This window comes from Columba livia, chromosome 2 (genome assembly GCF_036013475.1).
Source record: "Columba livia isolate bColLiv1 breed racing homer chromosome 2, bColLiv1.pat.W.v2, whole genome shotgun sequence".
NCBI lineage: Eukaryota > Metazoa > Chordata > Aves > Columbiformes > Columbidae > Columba > Columba livia.
The window spans coordinates 51,677,238-51,701,768 of record NC_088603.1 but is presented as its reverse complement, the minus strand read 5'-3'; the positions used below and the strand labels follow the sequence as shown (position 1 = coordinate 51,701,768).

Genomic DNA, 24,531 nt, shown 5'->3' with positions numbered 1-24,531 from the left:
TGACTGAATCTGTGCACAGTATTCTGCGTGAGGTCTTCCACAGTATCACTAACACTTCACTAACTTTCACAGAAACTGTGTCTCTGATACTTCTTAAGGTCATTACTGCATCCTGTTTGTGTCTTCTACTCACCCCTTGGTCAATCAGCGTTCTATTTCTTTGTCATTTCCAGTGGATAGAATAGATTTGTTTATCCTTATCTAGAGTGGTTTGGATCAGGTCTCAGGTGGACGAACTTGCATTTCCTTAGCTGAATTTCATCACTTTTCCATTACTTTATTCCTCAAGCCCCAGGTGTCCTCAGTTTTGACAATTCTTCTAACTTCATGTCAGAGAGGAATGGCCTTATGACATGCCCAATTTTTGCATCAAACTCAGAAATAAAAATACAGGCCAGTGTTGTTCTCTGAAGAGCTCTACCTAAGGACCTTCCTTCAACCTAGTACTTCTTTCAACAGTAACAGTCTTGAACATTGAACTTGTCTTAAAATTTCTTCATTGTTTCTTTTCTTTTCTTTTCAGTCTTAGATAATAGATTCCTTATTGGTAGCATACTCAATAATTTTAATGAAGTCCAAATAGACAGAATGCAACTTTGACCTAAAACATTTTCTTTGTCTAAAAAATTGTTCATCTTATCTAACATAACTGGTCTAGGGGGACCTAGCTTTTTTTTTTTTTTTCCTGCCAAGTACTATTGAGGTCAGAGCTACAAATCTGTATTTACTGGAATCACTTTTCCCACTTCTTGAAACAGACTTCTATTTTACTTTGTATAATTTCTGACTTGATAAAGCTTGTTAAGAAAACTTGTTCCTAGACTTCCAAAGTAAAAATTCATAAGGGAGCTTAACTGGTTTCTTTTCTCCTTTTCACCTCAGCAAGTACATTGAACTGTTTTTTTAATGTCACACCATCCATTTCTGCAACCTCTTTCCTATTATTCCTATTACTTTGCCCCAGGATCATTGTTCTGGGAAGAAAGTAAGAAGTATTTGTTAAGTTCTGAGCCAGCCTTTTATCCCACCCTTACTGTACCACAGCCTCTTTTTTCTTTTGCTTTCCCTAGCTTGAATCAATCCATTGACATTTCCTTAAATACATTTTGCAAAGACTCGCTCAGCTTTTCTTGACAATTAGACTTAAGGAACTCTGCTTGAAACCTCCAGTTTTATTTGCATAGCAGGTTTTTTTTTCTCTTTTTCTTTCTCTTTTTTCCCATCCCCACCATTCTTGTGGACTCTTTTCTTATTCCAGCTTTCCTTTTTGAGGCAACATTTTCATGTAGTTAGCCAGGAGCACATGTTCACAGAATCTTTTTATTTCTTTTAATTTCATATTCCGGGTAGTAATTACAAAAATTCTATGCCTCTTACACATCCAAACATATCCAAGTATCTGACGATTTCTGATGAATCGTCTTTATCAGTGAAGCATGTCTATAACCTGGTACCTCCAGGCTAGCAAAGGCCAAGGCTGATTCACAGCCCGTGGTCATGTGGGCTCATCAGCACTCAGTACATGCTGAGAGCCAGCACTCGTTAGCAGATACAGTGACCTGCTTACACAGCTGTACTGCTTTCTGGACCACTGCTAAGACTTTCATACCTTTAGACAGACACTAGCTTGGGTCCTTTTGTGTCATACTCCAAAGCATGATGTGGTCTAAAACACAGGGAGCCAAGAGTGCTGAAGATTTGGAATGTCTTCAAGGAAGCATAGCACATCAAAGGCTATCCTCTTGAAATCCAAAACTTGGCTTAGAGGTTCATTTTTCCTTTACACTTTCTTTAATTTAAATTGAAGTGAATCATAATCACCCAATAGAAGACTGTAATTCCTTTCATGATGAGCATTTCTCCTATTGCCTACCTGAGCCATTGCTGTATATTCTTGATAGGGAGAAGATTGTATATTTAATAAATTTATGCTCATTTTTGTCAGGCAGAGGACTAATCTTTCAGATGTGAGCACATGAGCTGAATATTCTTGACTCATTATTTGGTCCTGCACAGCTTCCAGTTGCATAGGCAAATGGTCACTTGGTGTTATATGAGCACTACCTTTTCCAGGCAAGTGAATATCTATTCTAGCTGAAGCATAAGCAAACTTTATGTGTTCATTAGCAAAGAGAACCAGCTGTGAAAATGAGAAATCTATGTGTGAATGAATGACTGAAATAACTTGACCGTGTTTTCCTTTGACATATGCCTCTGCTCAAGGAAACTCCCTTGATTTGGCAGCCCAACAGATAAAATATATGTTCCTTGTCAGGGAATAGAACTCAGGAACCCTGCAAAATGTATTTACAATGGATGTCCAAAAAGCAGACTTCTTGTGTCTTTGCCATCAACAGTTAAATATGACAGATGTTTTGCATATTATCTTATTTCTTTTAAAAAATTAGTCTCATATCTTTACTCTTGCATAAATGTGCTAGGCACTCATAGAAGTTTTTCAATTGACAGGTCAGCTTTTCTTAGCTGACCTGTTTTTAACTGATGGGAGTGGTTTGCTAAGCACCATCAAATGGAAGTGGCTGCAATGGTGAAACTTAAAAATACCATTGTGAGAGGGAGGTGTTTCCCAGCCGCAGGAGGCTGCAAGTTCAATATGGAATTGCAGACAGAGTCTTTTAGGTGAGTAACAGTGACAACTTGAATGCCTTTCTTTTCTGTAGACATAATATGCTTCATTTCTGAGTGCCATTTAAAAGCTTTATTAAAATGCTACGCATGCACTGCTTTATTAACAATTTTAGAAGTCTAGTGCTCTGAATAAAAAAGGAAAATGCAGCTGACCTATAGTAACTGATGATTAGGTTTAATTCAGAAAAAAGCAAAATACTGTAAACTGGTATTCACAAAGCTATTAAAATCAGCATTTAGAATTTTTTTATCTTAACTTATTCATCAGAGTAGGACAAAGAAATGTAGGCTATGGAGGCACAGCTCAAGTTAAATTCAACCTGACAGGTTGTTATAGCGAATACTGTTGAATACAATCTTAGACTTGCATCTCCATTACCCCAATATTTAACTTCATTTGGTTTTTACAAACATTACTTATGCATAGTAGATGGGAGGCATCACCTTTTTTTGGCCAAGAGTCAGATTTTTAACATGATGCATACAAGTAACCTCCTCAAGCATCACATAGGTAGGTGCACTGTTCATTATTGATTTGCCAGCATTTTCCTTGCCAGTTTAAATGCTGTGGTAGTGATTCTCAAAATGAACATGTCTTGGGATTGAAAAGAGAGCTGAAAACCTTGAGCCAGCCTCATTTGCCTTTGTGCATACACAGGGTGAGAAACAGGCTTGGACTGGGCATCTCTGTCCTCACATAGAAACAAAATATACTAGGCAAAATTCAACATGGTAAACTTGGAAGAGGGCCGCTGACTTCTGTGCAGTTAAATTGAGGATCCAGTTGTTAAGACATTCAGGTCCACACACCTTTTTAAAATGCACCTACTGTTAAATTGTCAACCAGTATCAATTAGCTCAAGGATACAGCAGTATACCTTTTATATTATTTAAGTATGTGTAGCTCATTTCTCTTTTATGTTCATACATCGTCTTTTAATTCAAATTATCTAATTAATTAATTATTTACAAATAAACATAAGGTGACTTGTAATGGTTTGCCAAACATTTCTGGTAATGAACATTCCAGCAAAAGGTGTGCTTGTCAAGTGTTTTGGTTTTTTTAATGTCAAAACTTCTGTTTCTGAGGAAATGTTCAGTGTTCTTGATTGTGTAAACTTTTGCCAGGAAGCTTTCCCTGGTTGTGGGTGAAATTTCCAGTCTAAAGAGGCTCATCTCTAATTAGAGACCTAGAGAGGAGCTTTATGTGGTTAAGTTAATAGTTCAGTCTCCCTGTGTTGTAAATGGAACACAGCCTGAAATTCTTTTATCAAAGATGATTTAGAGGAAAACCTGCCTTACATGCTCTGAATTAGCTTCTCTGAGGGGAAATCTTTTTCTACTGACCATAGTAGGCAGCTACAGCTGAGTTAAAAGCCCAAATTTAAGTAGGGTGAACACCACTGTGAATCTGTCAGAGCGAGGTCTTGAACCTTGCCTACAAAATCTGGTCAGTCGTCTGTTCCCCTGGCAGGTTAGTCTGTCTGACTTTTCCCTCTTCTGCCCGCAGCTCTGTCAAAGATATTTTGAAAGGCTGCAGTTGTTTTTTATGGCAATGTGGAACAAAATCATTCAAACTTTGAAAATTTTTGCTAAGCAGAACTGCTGTTTTCTAGCCACCCCTATAATGGAAAGTTATGCACCTATGACAAAAAGAGAGAAAAATGTGAGGCTATCCAGGCTGCAAAATGTGAAGTGCTGCTATTAAACTGTAGGTACAAGATTAATCATGTACTAGTTTCATGAAGTATGGGCACACAGGAGTCTTTGGCAGGTTCACAGCAGTTAGATCTGTCTCCTGTAGTTAGTTGTAGTGACAAATGGACTTTGTCCTCCTGGCTGTAAAGATCCAGACGAACAGTTAACTTTTTTTGCTAGCTCACCCACTTGCACTCTGCCTTTCAATGTTTCTTTCTCTCTTTCCTCTCCATTTCTATTCTCGCTCAGATGCTTTAATCCAGGACCAGGCTCTCTGATACAGTGAGCCAGTGCAAGATCTGCCTTTACAAGAGAAATGTGCAGGTTTCCAAGCTTAGCCAAGTTTAAAGATTCCTGTTAAGAAAATGGATGGTAGCTCTTCTGTTAGGGGGAAGGACCTTTTATAAACAGTGTGTGGATGCTGGCACTCATGCCATAAGTACACTTGGAAAAAAGCAAACCCTACAGTTTGCACTTCCCCTTTCACCTATACCCAAGCCGTGCTTTCTTTATTCACAAAGAGATGCCTGAATTTGCATTTCAGTTTCCTTATGTTGCCTGGTATTACGTAGCCTGTTCCTTGTGTGTGGATATCTATTTATCTCTTGATGTAACCTCATGTTTTCTTTATAGGTACATGCAGGGAACTACACATAAATTTAAAACCTAGGCAATAAGGTAATAGGAAACATTCCTTATGCAGAAGAAATGAAGCTTTCTTCTTAGCCTCCCATCTTCTAAGTCTCCTCCTTACTGGGTAGGTAGTTGAAGACCAATGTAACTGAGAGGATCCCTTTTCCACTGCACTGCCAGAGAAGGGCTTTTGGGCTCCTGTCTCCCCAGCAGCTTAGGCTCTCACAGACATCCCTGGGCTGCAATTCTGCCCTTCCGCAGCACTGGCTTTTCTAGCAGCTCCTGCCAGGTATCCAAGAAAAATGCTCTGGACAAATGATTTCTTAGAGATTACCAAAGCTAAAATGAATGCCAACAGCTGTGATACACCTTCCTGAATCCTGTTAGAATGCAGGTAAATTATAAACATTTCACAGAGGTTCAAAAAATTACAGCCAAGCCTTAAAACAAAAAATCTTAGGTATTGTTTCCCTCTGAGAAGAACGATGACTGGATGCTGGCTGTAAGAAGTAGCCACTCAGTCCGGTAAAAATTAAACAAAATAAAATAAAATAAAAAAGTCAGCTTTTTTAAACAAGAAGAGAAATCTAACCTATTTTTTTTCTGGCACTATAGAGGTCACACTGTAATAAATACAATAGTCCTCAAGTAGCAATAGAGGTAACGTAATTTGGTCTTTACTAGCAGCTGCTGAGTTCTAGGAAAAAAAATCTCCTTTCCATGAGTTATCATCCCTCCAGCACAATCATACTCATAGCCACCACTGTATATATTAAAAAAATGCTGGCAGGAGAAAATGGATATAAATCTCAGAACTTAGCACTGCACTTGCTCTTCAGTTCAGCAGTGGCCAGTAGCTCTGATTTCTGCTGTAATATGCCACACTCCTTATAAGTCAGCACTGCTCTGCTGATACTGAGAATTGTACCTACTCTGACATTGAATGGTCTAGGCAAAGTGAGGCAATTCATGGAAATTCCCCCTTTTACACAGGATTACTATTCATAGTCTTTGAAACCTTCTCTGTCCTAACTTGACTTTCTTTTCCACTTCCTTCTTCTGTTCCCCTGCTCTTCTGCCTGCCTGCATCCGTCATGCAGCCCCATGCAGTGTGCTGCTCCTGTTGAAGTCACTGCTATTATTTTTGTCAGACAAAGCATCACAGTATTTCACTGATTCAAGATCCCTCACTTTCCTATCCAGGTAACTCCTATTAAATCTGTTGGTGTCTTATGTCAATACCAAGAGCTATTTTCTCTCTCAACACGAAAAATACGAAATTTGGATATGCTTCATTTGTTAGGTGAGCACAACCTCATGAGAGTGTTGCATGCTTTTTTCTTTCTTCTTTTTTTCTTAATTATGAGATGTTTGTGTGCAATTTTACATTGGGAACAGTTTAACTTTAGAGGATTCTGAGGGACTTAAAATTCTCTTCTAGCATTCAGAAAATGAATTAGTTCTTCAGAAAGTTATAGTCTTAAATTCTCTGCCTTTTTGTGGTATTCTGTATGTAACCATTTTTTTTACATGAAGTCAACTCAGTATAAAAACATATTTTTGCAGTTCAGACAGTCATTTTAATCTTGAAACTTTGATGGAGGTAATTTGAGGAGGAAAGTTGTGCAGCTGATGAAGATAAAAATATAGGTTTTATTTTGAAGGATTGATCTTGAAACAATAGCTGGCTAAAGATGGTCAGCAGCTTGGAGGTTTAGGAAAAACACTAAAGAAATGGATTAGCCTGAGGCAAAAAGTCAACAATGTATGGTAAATCTCTTACATAATAACTCTTGTCAATTAACATCTCCAAATACATGTATTTACATTGTCAAGTACTTGAAGCAGTATTTAGGTCTCCAAACACATCCAGAAATTGTCAAGTAACTGTATGTCACATATATGACAATTATCATAATCAAATTACACATTTATGTAGGACATTGAATGCAGTTTTTGCTGGTCATGACTAACATGATACTGAGATGGAAACTTTCTGTACTAGTAACAGGTTCCTTGGAAACTGGTACTACAGACGTAATTTTCCCCAAAAAGATTTGGAAGCACTTTTTGAAAAGTAGAAAATTACTAGAGTAGATGTGTTAAACAGGATAAATGCATGCCACAGGTTGCATTTTGAGAAGAGCTTTAATGAAAAATGTGCCACATCTGGACCGGCTCTGGAAATAAACAGATCTCTGCCATGGGGAACAGTAAGAAAGTGGATGCAGAACAAACAACATGGAAGATATTATCAAGGTAGGAAAAAATTTTAATTGGCGGAGCATTTATCATGTGTCTGGAAGCTGCTGTAGGACTTTAGAAGTGGAAACACAAGATCGAGGAAACTTGGTAGGGACTCAGGTGAAGCATGGAGGAGCGCAGAGAAATTAACTACCTTTCCTCAGCCTGTGCTGCCAGCACTTCCCCCAGATCCAGAGCTCTAGGCCAACGGTGCCAAGGCAGTGACATGGCTCCACACCAGGACCATATGGGTCTTCTTGTACTTTTTAAGCCAATAAGCCATATGGAATACAAATTTTGGCACTGTTGTTCTGGTTGTTTGATTGGAAAATGAGGTAACATAATCTCAGAGTTAAAGCAGAGCAGGTAGGTAAGAAGTTTGGGCAGAATTAATTCACACCAAGTAAAAATTGAAACAAGTGTCCAGGAAAGACAAATGAAGTAAGAGACATAGGCGTCCTCCTTGATCTATCTGTATTTGGTTGTGAAGGAGCAGAGATTGACAGAGATGGTTTTAAAAAAGAGAGGGGAATTGTAAGAGTTGAATAGTCAGCCCAGTAACAGGATGCTGAATGTGGCCAGGTGTTTTTTCATGCTGCAAGCAGAAAGTCTTTTTCTTCAATGCACAGTGTAAAACAGTTTTAAAAAGAAGTTTCATAACAAAACAACAACCCAGCCAAACCCCAAGCCTTTACTCAGGAAACATGCTCGCTGAAGTCAGCAGGAGTTAGCAGTAAGCAAAGACCTTAGGATTTGGCCCACTGACAAAAACTTTGTAGAGCTAAGCACTTATATGTTTTCTTTGTGAAGCCTAAGTTTGGAACCCCAGAAGTAGGAATGGAAACACTGACAGAATATTAACTATAACAACTCCCACTAGATCTCAGTCTTCCTTTTTGTTTTAAGATGGTACAAATGTGATTATACAGTATGTGGGATCTGGTGCTGATGTTAATTTGCCCTTGGTTAGTATTTGCCTCCCTGCCAGATGTATTTCCATATTGAAGCCAAGAGACACACTACCATTTAAAGTATCATTAAAAAGCTCTGTTAATAAAACAAGAAGCAAAAAAAAAAGGAGCAAAAACAAATGAGTAAAATAAATTTTTTGAAATATTGCTATAAGCAGACCAGTACTTTTTAGGAGAACACTGGTTTTTATGGTTGATTGGTTGTTTATTTGTTTGTTTGTTTTTTAAAAAAAGGTCCAAGGGGGTCGTATTGAGCTTTAATTTCTCCCAGGATCAGTAGTGGAAAATAATTATTCACATTTCATAGATGGACAGACATGAGATACAATCAGAGATGATTAATCTTACATTTGCAATCACATTCACTGCAAATTATTCATGAGAAGAAAAGAAGCAAAACTCAGGCCTTGTTATTATTATTATTCTTGAAGACTCATAACAGATAGATACCAGTGTAGCTTCTTTCACCTCAGCAGGACTGCCTGGATTTGTTACTCTGAAATACAGACTCTTAATCTTCAAATTTCATTTTGCCACTTCCATCACAGTGAAGATCAGTAAATTACTAAATCGGGAGTTACCAAAGGGAAATCACTGTTCCATTTAGAAGCTGAAATGAAAAAGAGATATCCAAAGAGGGCAGTAAAATGTGAGATTCACAGAAGGGACCTGAGAGATAAGAGTCCAAATTCCTTCTATGTCAAGAGGTAGAAGATAACCACACATGCGCCTCATCCCAATGGGGGCAAAGTATGGAGATGACAGGCTGCTTAGCAACCAGATGCCTCAGGTAAAACCCAAAGTATGAAACAAGGTGTTGTAACCACATAGCCGTCTTGAAGTTGAAAGTACAAGAGGATTTTAAGAAATTAAAGTACTATTCCTACCCATCGATTGCTTTCTTTGTGAGGTTTCAGGAGAAAAGACTGGAGACAATTCAGTTGCCAGACCATGAAATAGAGGTAGGGGCCACACAGAGTTTTGCAGGTGGTTATTCCACCAGCCACCTTCATAAGAATTATAAAAGATTTCCCAGAGATGGTGCCACCCACGTTGGAACAGCTGTTTAGCAGCAGGGAGAATATAATCCTGGATATAAATCCCGGATTTGTAGTCTTTCACGCTGCTCCTGAGAGGACCAGCCCTTCTTTTGCTAGGTGAGGCAGGAGATGAAATCAAAGGGACAAAACATTTTCCAACCCCAACATGAAACAAGCAACAGGCTTTGGTCATGGATGAAGTGTTGCCTAGTTTGATTTGTCATGTGTTTTGCTTTATGCACATGTCCACGGAGGAGGAAGATTTGACAATCATTGAGCTCAGCACAATGAACCCAGCAAATCTTACTTTGAGACTGTTAATCTCATTTTCATGATAAACTTTGGAAAGCTACAGTAAAGCTCCTCTGAAAGATCTTGTGAGTTGTTAGCTTGAAATGCTCCAAGTTTGAAAACTTTCATTGTCTTTCCTCTCTACCAGAAGCAGACTATGATTGAATGATATCACAAGCATTTTCCCCAAACTTGACTTGAATCAAACCAGTTATATAGTTTGAAGAAATACTAACAGAAGCTAGATGTCTCAGGAAGAGAATTCTGATATGCAGTCTTCTCGTTTCAGAATACTCTTTCTAATACAGCTTGATTAAGAGAAAAAAGAGGAATACACACACACACACATACAAGGGCTATTCAAAAACACAGCAACAAACATTCTTTTAGATGCACAATTTGAGAGTTTTGGCTCAATAGATAATTTTATTAAATATGTCAGGTGGGATTTTACTTGGATTTTGATAGAAATGTCTTAAATTTTTCTGAATGTGACATGAATGCAAGTATCATTGTACTTATGTTGCTGATAGTACCTCCTTTTCACAAACTATTGTAGACTGTTTAAGTGACAGTGAGTGTTTTGAAGTTAATATGAAAAAATATTTGGCAGGGGAGGTAATACGAACTCAGGGTAAGTCACAATTGCAGAATATCTAACGCAGAATTTACTATTTTTATGGCATAAGACTAAGTAGACAGTTCTGAACATAATGGAGACAAAAAAAGGATTTCCCTGAGACTTATGTCAGTTGTTATAGTTAATAAATTGTTTGTGTTTCCTCAAATCTGTCACTCCTTGGACTGTGTTACTTTTTCCTGTCGCATCTGATGCTGAATTTAGAAGATCTATAAAGGAATTTGGAGCATAAGGTAGAATTTTCCATATTTTCAGGCCTTAAAACTTTCAGTACTTTATTTCATGTTTCTCTCCCATATTTTGTAATCCTGGTTCCTTGCAATATTAGAATAAGACGTACTCAAAACTGTACATAATTTAAAACCAACTGCAGGAGCAGTTGTTGAGAACTAGATTACTTTTTCAGCTTGCTTTAAACCAAACCAGAGAACTGTACAGAATGAACAGGTCTGCTAAACAAATACACTGTTTGTCTACACACACAGACTATACCTCTTGATAATTCAGAGGTCCACCATTTAGAGATGCAAATGCAGATCTGCCAAGGATGTAGTACATCAGGAGAGAGCTGAGAACATGTGATTCACAGTGACATTCATGGGAGCAGTAACAACTGAGCATCCCTTCAGATTTCATGCTTTCAAACCCTGAGGCTCTTGCAGGGATTTCTGCTATTACGCTCTAGCATGCAAATTGGGACATTTCATTGTACTTAGGACTCTACAAGTGAAAGAAAACCACAGAAAGAGCCCTGCCTGAAAAGGTTTATAGCCTAAATATGTTTGCGGATCAGTGAGCGGATTTTAAAAACAGTGTAAGGCAGGGAGGAGAATCTGAGGATGATAGTTAGAGCAGCAAGAGCCAACCAGAGTAGTTGGAGGCACCAAATAAATCACTAACAATGTTATTGTTAGGTATTATAGAAAATGTCTCCCCTTTGACTCGTCCAATACAGTATTCAAGAAGACAGTTTGATTTATTTTTTTACAACAATGACAAACATATTTGTTCTAATGCCAGCTGTGCTATCTATTTGGGAAAATACATGAATATAATACATATCAGATTCTGCAAAAATGAGTACTCCCTGTTTATCTGCATCCTTTGAAATATTCAGCTTCCAAGAAAGCTGGCTAGGGCAAACAAAAATGCATGACAAAACCATATGCTCAAACCGCATAAATCGGCAACAATTGAAGTCAGTTTACCTAATTCAATTTGTACTAGTAGAGTATTGTACAATTTATTATATAGAAAGAAGGAGGTAGAAAAGTAATCAGCTTTGCTCACAAATTTTATCTCAGACACTTTGCCAATAAACAATACCAATCCCTTAAGTGTTTGAAATATCTATTTATCTTGTTAATGCTGTAAGACATGGTGCTTCTCTTATGAGCAGGCAAACACACATATTATTTATGAAATTGCATACTGACTTTGGGCACGTAATAATCTTATTTTTGCTCATTAAAATGCCAAGGCAGTGCATTTTCAAATCAAATACAGAAAAAAAATCCGCTCTTGTCTGTGATCAAATATCACTTACTTTTGTATCCCTCAGTTTCAAGAAGAAAATAGTTAGCCTTTATGCTCAAACAAAAGTATGCACTTCTGTTTGAGCTGGTTCCTTGTTTGCCCTTAATCAGCACAGCCGAAGCCCAGCAATGCCACCAGTCTAGCTTACACCCTGGTAACATCCAGTGCTTCAGCAAATCTAGTTAACATCTGAAGTATGTTCTGAGGGTTGCTAATACAAATTGAATTCTCCTTGGCCCAGAAAATGGGCTGTACTCAGTAGAATTAGATGTCATTCATCAAGACTTTTGTTCTTTCCCTTATTTGAAAGGCTTTTGGTCTGAGTCCCTTTTGGTAATAATAGCCCATGTACCTGACATGCTCTCTAGTGAAGCTACACAACACCATTCAGGCCCGAGGCATTTGAGTCCTTCTTTTATAATAACGTGAAAGTCAAATAATCTGGAAACTTGCTCTAAGAAGCTGGAAGGAAGAAGAAATTGTTCCTTACAGAAGATGGATGTTTATCTCACAGCAGAGTGAAACCTGCTGACAGAGCATTTTTTGCCTGCATAGCTAAACAAAATAGGTACATTTTGTAAGAACTGCAGGAGTCAAACTGGCTTCATAGCTCATTCCAACTCAGTTAATACCCTGTCTTACTTGTAATCCATCTAATGATATTGTTAACACTAGTGTAAAGAAAGGGATAGAGAAGAACAAGTAATATACATATATATATATATATATGTTTTGTTTTGTTGTTTTAATTGGTAACACAGTCGCAATACGGCAGACAGCTGGTGTCTGAAAATGAGGGCTTGGTTATATGGTCTGTTACTAAAGTACTTGATAAGCCATGTTCATTTGTTTATTTCTCCTGGAAGATAGTTACTTGTGGAAATTTATACAAACAATCTTGCTGTAGGCCCCATACTGCAGAAGAGCCTGTGCTCCTGGCAAGGATGGTTCACAGTGACTGAGAAGGAAATAACACCATCCATGTTGGGAAATAAGCTGATGTGGGCAGACACCATGAGGGTTGCTCTGAATGCCAAAGTTGATGGCCCAAGCAAACTAATATAATGTAGTGTAACATAATAAACATTTTGTCATACTAGTAACCACCATTCACACTGAGATCACTAAAAAGGGAGCTTCTGGAAGGGGAATGAAGCATTTGTGTGTAACCTGTGGAGGGAGTGAGGCTTTCCCTGAGCTGTGAATTGTGAGAAGCTATGATGAAGAAGCTGAGCTGAATAAATGATGATGGCATAGGGAACACGTATCCTAGCATTTCAGTTTGATTTGGGAGTGCAGTTTCAAAGCAATCTCCCTGCTGATACTGCTCACCCCACTTTGGTCATTGTTGTGGTGCAGGCTGCATCACTTGAGGGTTTGCTTGTGCTCCAGGTGTGCGCCCAATACACCCAGGACAAACAGGCTGGTCTGGTTCAGAGTACTCTGTGTCCTGAAGTGTGTATGCTGGTTCCATAACAGCTCCTGTTCCTGTCTCTAGATCCACTCTTACCAATCTGTGCTAACTGCTAACATAGACAAGCTGGAGAGGCAAGGGCAAAAGAGTTTCTAGATATCAGGGAGCAGTTAAGAGCCTGAATGAATCACTCTTTGCAGGGTAGAAGATTATCTTTTGTAACTGCAAAGCTAGGGACTATAAAACAGCTCAAATCACTGATATCTTCCCAGCTTCCATGGGAAGTTCTTAAACCAAAATTGCAGAAGAGAGTTTCATGCTTTTAATGCTGAAGTCAAATAAAGACTTAGTGAGGGCAACTGCAGTTCCCATTCACATCAAAAGCGGTGGCACCTAGTTAACACTAGGTATGAATTTCAACAGCTGTCCTTTTTCTGCTTCCTGTTTTCTGGTTATAGCAGCTAAAGAGTTGTAATATAGGGGAATTAGGAACAGGGGAAGTACTGATAAGCTGTGGTTTGTGAGAGCTTCGTGATCCCTTGAAGCCTGAATGTTCAGTAGCTCTGAGGAAGATGGAGATTGTGCTGGATGATACTGGGAAAAAAAAGCTTAATCGAGCTCTGAGGTTTAGCTATTGTGCTTATCTCTACCTTGCCTACAGGGTTAGTACATGGACTCACTGACAGTCTGTGTGACTGATAAAATGCTTTTAACTAGAGACAATTTTTTTTCCTGACTCTGATTTCAAACCACAGGAACATCCTGGATTTGATGTTAAGGGTTCAGGTTTCTGTCATGTCAATGTTGTGAAGATTTCTGATGTTATCATGAGTCTAGAAAAACTCGTGCTTGTGGGAATGTAATTTTTATTAAATGAAAGCCAACTTTTAGCCTTCCTTACAGAGGAAGAAAACATGAAAGACACTGGTGATTTATTTCACATGTTTCTTAAATCCTTTTGTTCTTGGTTTAGGGTTGTTTCAGTCCCAATACATGATTTTTCACTGAAGTGCTGAAGTAAGTATTGAGTGCAGAACCACCTTAGTTTCATATTTTTCCAAAGTTCAGTAGTGTTTCTTCCTAAGATTTAACTCTACAGAAATAAATTATGAATAGTAAAATTTATGTACTTTCTTCTCCATTGATAGAGCTGCCTCAGGTGAATGTTACAGCAGCTTTATTAGGGGCCAGTGGCATCACAAGTGCACTAAATCTCTTTGCAGCAAACCAAAATCAGGCATGTATTACATACCTGTTATTTATTTACATTTGAAAGCTTCCAATAAAAATACAGGGCTTGGCCATAGCAAACATCAAAATGAGGTGATGGTGATATTGAAGTAAGGGAAGTGATGCTCTCTTGACTGCAGCATAATAATCACTTAAGCTTTTATTGTTTTACAATTTATGCTATTTGTACAACAACTATCTCTTGCCCTTGCTTGGGCCAACGTTTCCTGAGTAGATAATGACATACCAGTACCCTATTTCAACTTCTCTCGTGCGCCTAGTATGAGAAAGAAAATTTGGATCAAATTTCAAAACCTGATGCCAACTTTCTATGGTTCTGTACACTCTCACTTATGCAAGATGGGTGTAAACCACTCTGATCTGAGAGATATTTTTAAAAAGTACTGAGCAAAGTGTGTAGATACTTGTGCAAAACACTAAATATTGCCTAAGTGTTCTGCATTTTTGCCTAGTCAGTTCTGTACATATATAACATATTTGGGATATAATAGTTGCAGACTTACATTGGTCTTTTAGACATGGAATGCAAGCCAAACTTGTAGGTGTCTTCCAGCCTGAATGCAAATGAGTATGAAAGCTGCATTTGGGTAACAAATAGGGTGCCCACCTTGTCTGGAAATTTAATTACATTAACACATGACAGTTCTCATGGAATCTCAGAGAGGACTATTAGCTTGTGCATGGATGCCTGCCAAATCTGTGAATGTAACTTTAATAACTTATTCTTGAATAGGCGTCCTACTCTGAACGTTGTGGTTGCATGCTCACCTTAGTGTATATGCGTATGTTTGGACATGCATAGCCTGAATACTGGATTACCCTTTTTTGGAAAACTGTTGGCTTTTCTGCCTGGAGGAGGAAGATCTGCTAGTACATCCCTTAGCTGGCAAATGATGACGCACAGGAGAAGGGGATGAGGATAACAAATGCGAAGTTTCCTAAAATGTACCACGTGCATTGTCCAAACTAGCAAGAAGTTGTTTCATGATAAAGCAAGTACTTTATTGCTCAGCTTAGTCTTCTTTCTGTGGCAGAAGCAGCAATTTGAAATTTAATTAACTTCGTGTGGCACTGTAGAAGTGGATGGCAAATCAATAATGAATGCCATTTCAGTCACCTTTTGGTGTTGTAATTCTCTGTGTTTTGCTACACTAATTACGTCTGACATCAGTGAGAAGCATTTCGGGAGCAAAGGGGTGAATTATTGCTGAGCTCCTGACTGTCAGTGGGCAGATGAAGTAATCACAGTATCACACAGTATCACAGTATGTTTGGGAAGATCATCTAGTCCAATCCCCCTGCTGGAGCAGGAACGCCTAGGTGAGGTCGCACAGGAACATATCCAGGCAGGTTTTGAATGTCTCCAGAGAAGGAGACTCCACAACCTCCCTGGGCAGCCTGTTCCAGTGCTCTGTCACCCTCACTGAGAAGAAGTTTTTTCTCAAATTTAAGTGGAACCTCTTGTGTTCCAGCTTGATCCCATTACCCCTTGTCCTATCATTGTTTGCCACCGAGAAGAGTCTGGCTCCATCCTCATGGCACTCACCCTTTATATATTTATAAACATTAATAAGGTCCCCCCTTAGTCTCCTCTTCTCCAAACTAAAGAGACCCAGCTCCCTCAGCCTTTCTTCATAATGGAGGTGCTCCACTCCCTTAATCATCTTCGTTGCCCTACGCTGGACCCTCTCCAGCAGTACCCTGTCCTTCTGGAACTGAGGGGCCCAGAACTGGACACAATATTCCAGATGTGGTCTCACCAGGGCGGAGCAGAGGGGAAGGAGGACCTCTCTCGATCTACTAACCATCCCCCTTGTAATACATCCCAGGATGCCATTGGCCTTCCTGGCCACAAGGGCACAGTGCTGGCTCATGGTCATCCTGTTGTCCACCAGGACCCCCAGGTTCCTTTCCCTTACACTGCTCTCTAATATGTAATTTCCCAACCTATACCGGAACCTGGGGTTGTTCCTGCCCAGATGCAGGACTCTACACTTTCCCTTGTTAAATTTCATTACGTTATTCCCCACCCAACTCTCCAGCCTGTCCAGGTCCCGCTGGATGGCAGCACAGCCTTCTGACGTGTCAGCCACTCCTCCCAGCTTAGCGTCATCAGCAAACTTGCTGATAGTACACTCAGTTCCCTCGTCCAAATCGTTAATGAATATACTGAATAATATTGGCCCCAGTATTGACCCCTGAGGCACTCCACTAGATACTGGCCTCCAACTAGACTCCGCACCATTGACTACCACTCTCTGGCTTCTCTCCTTAAGCTAGTTTGCAACCCACCTCACTACTCTATTGTCCAGACCACACCTCCTCAACTTAGCTGTGAGGATGCTGTCGGAGACTGTGTCAAAGGCTTTACTGAAGTCAAGGTAGACCACACCTACCGCTCTGCCATCATCCATCCACCTTGTTACATTCTCATAAAAGGCTATGAGGTTGGTCAAGCATGACCTACCCTTGGTAAAGCCATGCTGACTGCCCCTAATAACCCTCGTATCCTTGATATGCCTTGAGATGGCACCAAGGATAAGCTGTTCCATTACTTTCCCAGGGACAGAGGTGAGGCTAACTGGTCTATAATTACCCGGGTCCTCCTTCTTGCCCTTTTTGAAGACTGGAGTGACGTTTGCTTTCCTCCAATCCTCGGGCACCTCTCCCGTTTCCCAAGACTTGGCAAAGATGATGGAGAGTGGTCTAGCAATGACTTCAGCCAGCTCCTTCAGCACCTGCGGATGCATCCCATCTGGACCCATGGATTTATGGATGTCCAGACTATTTAATTGCTCCCTAACCCAGTCCTCATCGACTAAAGCGAACTCCTCTATTGACCTAGCTTCATCTGGGGTCTCAGGGGTACAGGGCTCCCCAGGACAGCCCCCAGCAGAGTAGACAGAGACAAAGAAGGCATTCAGTAAATCTGCCTTCTCTGTATCTTCTGCCACCAGGGCACCCACCCCATTCATCAGTGGGCCTACATTGCCTCTGGTATTAGTTTTATCTGCTATGTATTTGAAAAAGTTCTTTTTGCTGTCCTTGACCCCTCTTGCCAGCTGCAATTCTAAGGAGGCCTTGGCTATCCTAGCTGCCTTCCTACATCCTCTAACAGCAGCCTTATATTCTTCCCAAGTGGCCAGCCCCTGCTTCCATGACCTGTAAACTCAGTCCTGAGTAACCTCAGTGATCTCAGGAGGCAGTGACTTTACATCCAGGTGGAAGAGGAAAGATCTCACATTTTGGTGGTGCTGTTGTACAGTGAGTTTTGGGCTTAGCTAGTCCATGACTTAGGCTTCAGCTGAATGAGCTTCAGAAACCAGAAATGCTCTTACCCTGCAGCTGGCATTTAATGACTTAATTGCTCTTATTTACACATTCCCCCAGAGACTGCTTCTTGCAAACAGGTGAGTATTTCCTTCATTTGGATCCAGGGTGAGAGTGGCACGTGTGGGATGGGACCCTGGCTCTGATCCCTGTCTGCTTCCAAAGTCACTGTGGAGAAACAGCTCAGGGAGCAGAACGCAGTTTGTTTCCATATGGCAAACCCAGAGACTGTTAACTGGAGGCAATGGCAACTCTTCGCCTGTTTATTAGACTCTGGGAGTTTGTTGTGAAACAGGGAGAAGAGAACTGGAGTGTACCCCTTCTCCAAGAACAAGCTGCCTGTGTCTGAAGGTAGAAGAGAGGCTTTCCTGCAGGATACCTTGAGGCTTCTCTCCAAGAGGGTGGTTTCATAAAGAAAATGGATAGACCAGGAATAGAAGCTGGGGAGATTAAGTGCTCCGAGGCCACTCAGTCAGTATGACAGACCAGTGCCATGCTTTTTTGGGAAAGTATGTGAACTCCTTCCCTTTGTATTTGTGTGAATTATGATTCCTGATGATCACTACTTTTAACATAAACAGTTTCTAATATAAACCATTCCTGCTGGGTAACACAGACAGCATGGAAAATTTCAGTTGTTGCATCATATTGTTGCATCCAGAGAATTGCAGCAGTGATTGAAATGATTTTACATTGGTTGGAATAATGCTGAGTGAAAGGTGAGACAAAGGTATTACCCTTCAAAGACAGTAAGCGTGAAGTGGATGCAGAGCTGGTTTTCCTTTTAACCAGAGTCTCTCTATTTGTGGGTTGTTGGAGTTGGCAAACCTGCAAATCTGTGTAGCTGATATCCTGATAGCACACTTCTCAGCGTTATATAAAATAAGGGTGGGAAGGATGAGAGGTCATCTGATAAGATACAAGACAGTTCACAGGTAAAGAGTTTGAGTTAACAAATAATGACTTCTTGTGGTGCCTAATAATCTGACAATCAATACACAATACAATGTACAAGAATATATGTGAATGTGTGTGTTAACTAGTGTTAATTAATGCATTATCAATTGGCTAGTTAATTATACTGCTACTGCTCCTTAGCCTTCTTTCCTTTAAAAAAATAAGAGAAAACAAGAATTTCTCAGTCAAAACTGCATATAATATGTTTCTGCCAAATTCAAGAACTTTAAGTATAACAAATATATTGACTGAATTAACTTCTTTTGTAATGTCATTTAACAGCTATTCCTGAAATGCCTTTACAGGCTGCTTAAGGACTGTGCAAGGATTAATAATATTCTAAGATCTTTCATGTTTGAACACAAAGGATATATTCTCCAATGCGTTCAACAACCTGAAGTACCTCTTTACTGTCATATCTGAAAGACCGATAGAAGCATTTTTTAGGGGTATCAAGTTTATTGTCTGTCAGAAAGAATATATAGAACACTGTATTTTCTGATTTGGATCTATTTTCTTTGCTCTGGTATTGCTAGTTAAATTCCAAAGTCAATTTTATTGTTCAGGTGGTTCAAGGTTTCCTAGTGGTTCCCAGATTCACTTGTCAACAGCACACCCTAAAAAGCAGGAGCCTTACCTTGCTGTTGAAGAGGAAAAGGTAGTAATTGTAACTGGCTTATTTGTTGCAGCTGCAGAAACTGAAACGATCGCTCTCCTTCAAGACCAAAAGCTTGCGGAGTAAAAGTGCAGACAATTTCTTCCAGAGGACTAATAGTGATGTGAAGCTGCAAGTAGACTTGATGCCTGAGGTGAGCACGAGCACCGGGCAGCTCCCCAGTTCTGAGAGTCAGGCATCCTCCCCCACCAGAGCCCAGCAGCTGCCAGAAAACAGCAAGGCTCACATCTTCCAGGAGCACATCTTCAAAAAACCCACCTTCTGTGATGTCTGCAACCACATGATTGTTGGTAAGAAATGATTTTTTTACGGTTGTGTGGGTGTCTGTGCTAGAACTTGCAGGATGACCTTTCCGTGATTTGTGTGAGCCCAGATGTCTACTCAAGAGTATTCATGCAAAAAGGGTCTGGAGTTATGTCACATCTGCCATAGGCAAGTACAAGTTCTATATTTGTTGACAGATCTCTTGCCTAGTGGACTCATGCTGTTACCACAAATCACAGGTGAGGGTTTCAGCTAGAGTTAAGCTCCTCTCTTGTTCGGGTTATGCTGAGCACCAAGCACAAACTCTGTTGTATGTTACACCAGCAACAGCATAAATCTGTCTTGTAAATTTGTGTCCGCAAGTCTTGCTCTTTTCTGCAGCAGTAATTCAGAAATTCTCTTGCTCCTTGTGTCTGCCCCCACACCATGCAGTGCCCTGAGTTCCCATTCACTGTGTCAACCATTGGCTACCTCTCCCAGCTGCCTCACTTATCTCCTAAGTAACAATTGCGTGAGAAGTGGCATCTCCCGTGTGGTAGGCTCTGAGCTGCTCATGTGTGCCTGTTGGCTTTCTAGGACACCGGTTTTGGAAGACCAGGTCAACAGAATGAATATTAATAACAGCTTCTCCTTGACAACCAATGATAGGACAAGGGGCAATGGATACAAACTAGAACACAGGAGGTTTGACTTAAATACGAGAAAAAAATTCTTCACAGTGAGGGAGATAGAACACTGGAACAGGCTGCTCAGGGAGGTTGTGGAGTCTCCTTCTCTGGAGACATTCAAAACCCACCTGGACATGTTCCTGTGTAACCTCATGTAAGTGTTCCTGCTCCGATGGGGGGACTGGATCTTTTGAGGTCCCTTCCAGTCCCTAGCATTCTGTGATTCTGTAACAGCTGAATTCACACTACAGATTTTCTTGGGGTTCTTTCTACCTGATCCATGTTACTTCACAAAGTCTCACACAAACATTACACTTTTGAAAGGTCACCCTGTCTTGTCTCTGAAACTCTCCATGGGTATGTAAGTTACTGCTAGAGACTGAATGACAGACATACTCAGCATACAGAGCTATTTCTATCATTCTCTTTGGTGTGCAGAGAACAACTCCATACTGAGCCCTGCTTGTAAGGTAATTTTCAGTGCTGTGCAGACTGCCTAAGAAAAACGGCCTTTATCTGCAGATTAACTATGGTGTTGTGCAAGTAGAGGTCAGGAAAAAAGTGGTGGCAGGTGACTAGAGGTGTAGAACATGCATGGTCACTACAAGAAGCTTCAGGAGTTGCTGTTGAGAAGTCTGGTCCTAGAAACTCATGTCATTGCAGCAAGCTTGTTAAGCACATGATTTGGTCTTCTTGCTACTTGTCATCTAGTTGTCCCAGCATAGTGGCAATATACCAGTGGGAAAGTGACACCAGTTCCAGGTTTTTGGACAGGACAAGGTGTAAAACACTGGTTTAGCTTCACATAGAAGTAGTGCAGGTCTTTGAGCACAAACTATTGTTTGTAATTTGTCTAGCTTACTGTAAGAAACTCATGTCCCTTGGCATGGAAGTGACTGCCTTTCAGATAACAGTATGGTCAGTTCCTGACCGATGCTGGTATAATTGCTCAACCTTTATCACAGAATTGTATCCCTTTTTCCACAGGAGGGTGTTCAGTATCCCCCGCTTGTCTGGGGAACTTGCATTCTTAGGAAAAGGCAGCTACCTGTAGAGCATTGAATGTGACACAAGACAATCCTGCTTCCATAAATTAATTAATTAAACATGTGAGGTTTGATTTCACCCTCTCTGCACCACAGATCTATTGAATTCAGGGAAACAGAGGAGTTTTGACCTGGAGTTTTGGTGTTATTTTCCAGTCTTCAAAGGTTTTTCTCTACTTTAAGTGGTAGAACAAATCAAAAGGAGAAGGAATAAAGCAGCCATATCAGTGTGGTTCATAGTCCAGAGGTTGAAAGGATCTCTTGAAGACAGGCAGTTAGTTGAAATAACTTTATGTATGGAAGAAGGCCCAGAACTGGTCTCCTTTTGTAATGTGGATGGATGTTCTGTTAAAAATTAGTTTCACAACTATGTACTGCAAATGTAAGTCCTTCGCATTTCTGGCAGCTTCTCATGAAGTTGTATGGAGATTAGTATCATCACAAATCTTTACATCTCAGCAATACTGTTTCAAAACACTGCTGCTCAAGACAGATTATTACTGGCAACAAACTTTGCAGGGAGTGACTCCAGCGCATAAACACCCATGCCCTTCTCCTTTGCTGGGCAATCTGTGTCCCGCCTGGGACAGGAAAGTCCTGAAGCATAGCTGTAAGCTTCAAAACATCAGCTTTAACCCCACCTGCCTTCTGAACTTTTTCTTGTTCTTTTCTGTTCTCTGATGGCTTCCCTTTTCTGTTCTGTATCTTAGCCACTTCATTACAGAAAGAAGCCTTTCATAATTGCTGAGGAAGCTAATGTGACATCTTTTGTCTGGTGGGAGGCTGAGACAGGTGAATTGCTCTGACCTCCTCCAGCACATCTTGACTTGGAGGCATGGCAGAAAAGATGTTAAGAGTTTTACCTTATAATGCCTTAGAGTCTGGATGCCCTCATTTTCATAGACGGACATCTACTTTATTCCTGTAATACTTTTCTCTCTGATCCTTCCTGCAGTCATGCCTGGTTCTGCTGTATTGTATTTTAAGCAGCATGGGAGATCTGGATGTTACTGTTTGCAGCTCAATTAATCCATATAAGTTGTGCAACTGTTGGTAATGGGGATGGTGAAACAAAACAGGCAGCTTTTCAGGAAATCATGTCAAGCCTGCTCCCAAAGGCAGACTGAAAAAAAAAAATCACTTCTGTGCAGGGACTCTGGATATACACTTGCAATATGGAGCCTATTTGTTCTCTCTATTTGCATTTTTCACTGGCAGTGACATTTGAGAATAATAGGTCTATGGCTTTAAATTCCTTATTGATGAGAATAAAGGCAAACACAGATACATGTTTTGAAGACTGGGGGAAAGAGTCCAGGAAAATCCTGTCTTGACTTTAGATGGTTTTAGTTTTGCCACCAAGAATGATTCCAGGTTCACCTTAAATGGCTCTCTTGATCTATGAACTAAGCAGCTCTGTTTGGTACAGTGCAGCACGATGAACTGTGCAGAGCATGGACACACAGTAGGGACTTCAGTCTCACTAGCATGGTGGAATTTGTCTGTAGCTTCAGAGCAAACAGGACACTCAAAGCAGAGGCAGCAGGCTCCCTGTGCTGCTCTTTTCACAGCAAAATTAAAGCAAAGGAATGTGAAACATTATCTTCCTACAAAAAATATGTGCATCATCTCTCCTTGATTGTTAGGGACTATGAGCCAAATGTTGCCTTTGGGATGCAACACGTGTGCCTGTTTGTTCATTTGACAGAAGTACAGTCATAAGATAAAGGCCAAATACATGTAATTGGTTTCACCGTTGAGAGTAAGATATTTACTAGGATCAGTATAATGCAGATTTACTCATTCAAAGGTTTTTCATGCATCCCAGAGTGCAATGCAATATATTCAAAAGAAACTCTGTTTATTGATTTGATTTAAAAAAAAAAAAAAAAAAGGTATTAAGAGTGTGCTTTATATCTCACATTAAAAACAGGAGTCAAAGCATTCCTACTAACTGTACTAGACTGGGGCTAAGTTCCACCTCAGTAAACAGAAGGAAAATTTGATACAGAAGTAGTAGTTTTCTGCCAAATGAAAGAAGGGAAAAAAATTCAGATTCAAGGGAGCTCTGAGGAGTGCATGGGGGATCCATTTGATGTTAATGGGGCCTTCTTGCAGCATCAAATACTCCAATGCAATCGTCAGTTCTAATACTGCAGTCAACAGTAATAATTCACATCATTTCAGAGCAAATCAATACTATGTTGTAGCAGACACTGTACCCCTTTCTGCCACTCAGTTTTCTGCCACTGTGAGCTCCAAGCAGTGGTTAGTTCAGGACTGAGGATTCAGCTCCATGGTGAGTTACACATTTTCATAAATATATTCACCTGTGAACATTCTTTCACAGTATGACTCTTTAGAAATCCTTGCTGTTCTCACTAGTAATATTTATTACTATTTTAATATCTAACCCTGGCAAGGGAAAATTTTGAATATCGAAGTATTTATGGAATGTATCACTAGATCATTATGTAGAAGACACCAGTTTGTTTATTTTACATCACTGTGAAAAAAAATCATGTCAGATCACCTCTGAGTTTGGTGTTATTTACTATTTTCTGTGTTTAGCAAGAATGTGATAGGCTTTGGCAATGTCCAAAAAGGGGAGGCAAAACCAGAAGCTGCAAAGGTAGAAACTATTAAATTAATGTTGCATCAGATTAGAATCTTAAACTATGCTGATCAAAAGGAAGTTCTTGCTCTTCTTCAGACTCTGGTATTTCATCAGTCTTCTCTGTGATACTTCACTCTTTAATAAAACATGATGTCAGTACTCTACTCTTGAAAAACATTGTGTATTTTTAAAAAACTCCATCTGTAGACTTCTCAACATTTTACTCATTTGTAGTTCACTTCCTGTACTGACTCACATGGAAAAAATGTTATTTTCCACACATTCTAAACATATTTCATGCAATTATTGTATTTCCATCTAAGTATTGTAGTGAAAAAAATAAGCCACTTTGCTTTTAAAAATAGCTGACTTCAATGTCAATCCTTTAAAGATGTGTTTTAAGGAAAGAGCTGCTCAATTGTAACAACATAGTTGTATGTTTCTTTGTGTTACAAAGGTGTACTTCGCAGTTTCATTTCATGATTAACCTGAACTCTGACACAGAATTTTGACCAACCACCTGTTTTATTGACATATATCTTGGAGTATCTTTGCCTGGAAAGACATGCTAGAGGGCCACAAACTTTCAGAAAGATAAAAAATAAT

The 24,531-nt window shown here is 39.9% G+C and overlaps 1 protein-coding gene across 1 annotated transcript in view; it reads left to right on the top strand.

Moving 5' to 3' along the window:
* The window catches only part of STAC (SH3 and cysteine rich domain), a 75,744-nt gene that overhangs the window by 6,574 nt on the left and 44,639 nt on the right, over window positions 1-24,531 (top strand). Inside the window, exon 2 of the mRNA XM_005500015.4 lies at window positions 19,344-19,620. Within this exon, the coding sequence (XP_005500072.2) occupies window positions 19,344-19,620 (277 nt within the window). The remainder of the gene's footprint in view (window positions 1-19,343; window positions 19,621-24,531) is intronic.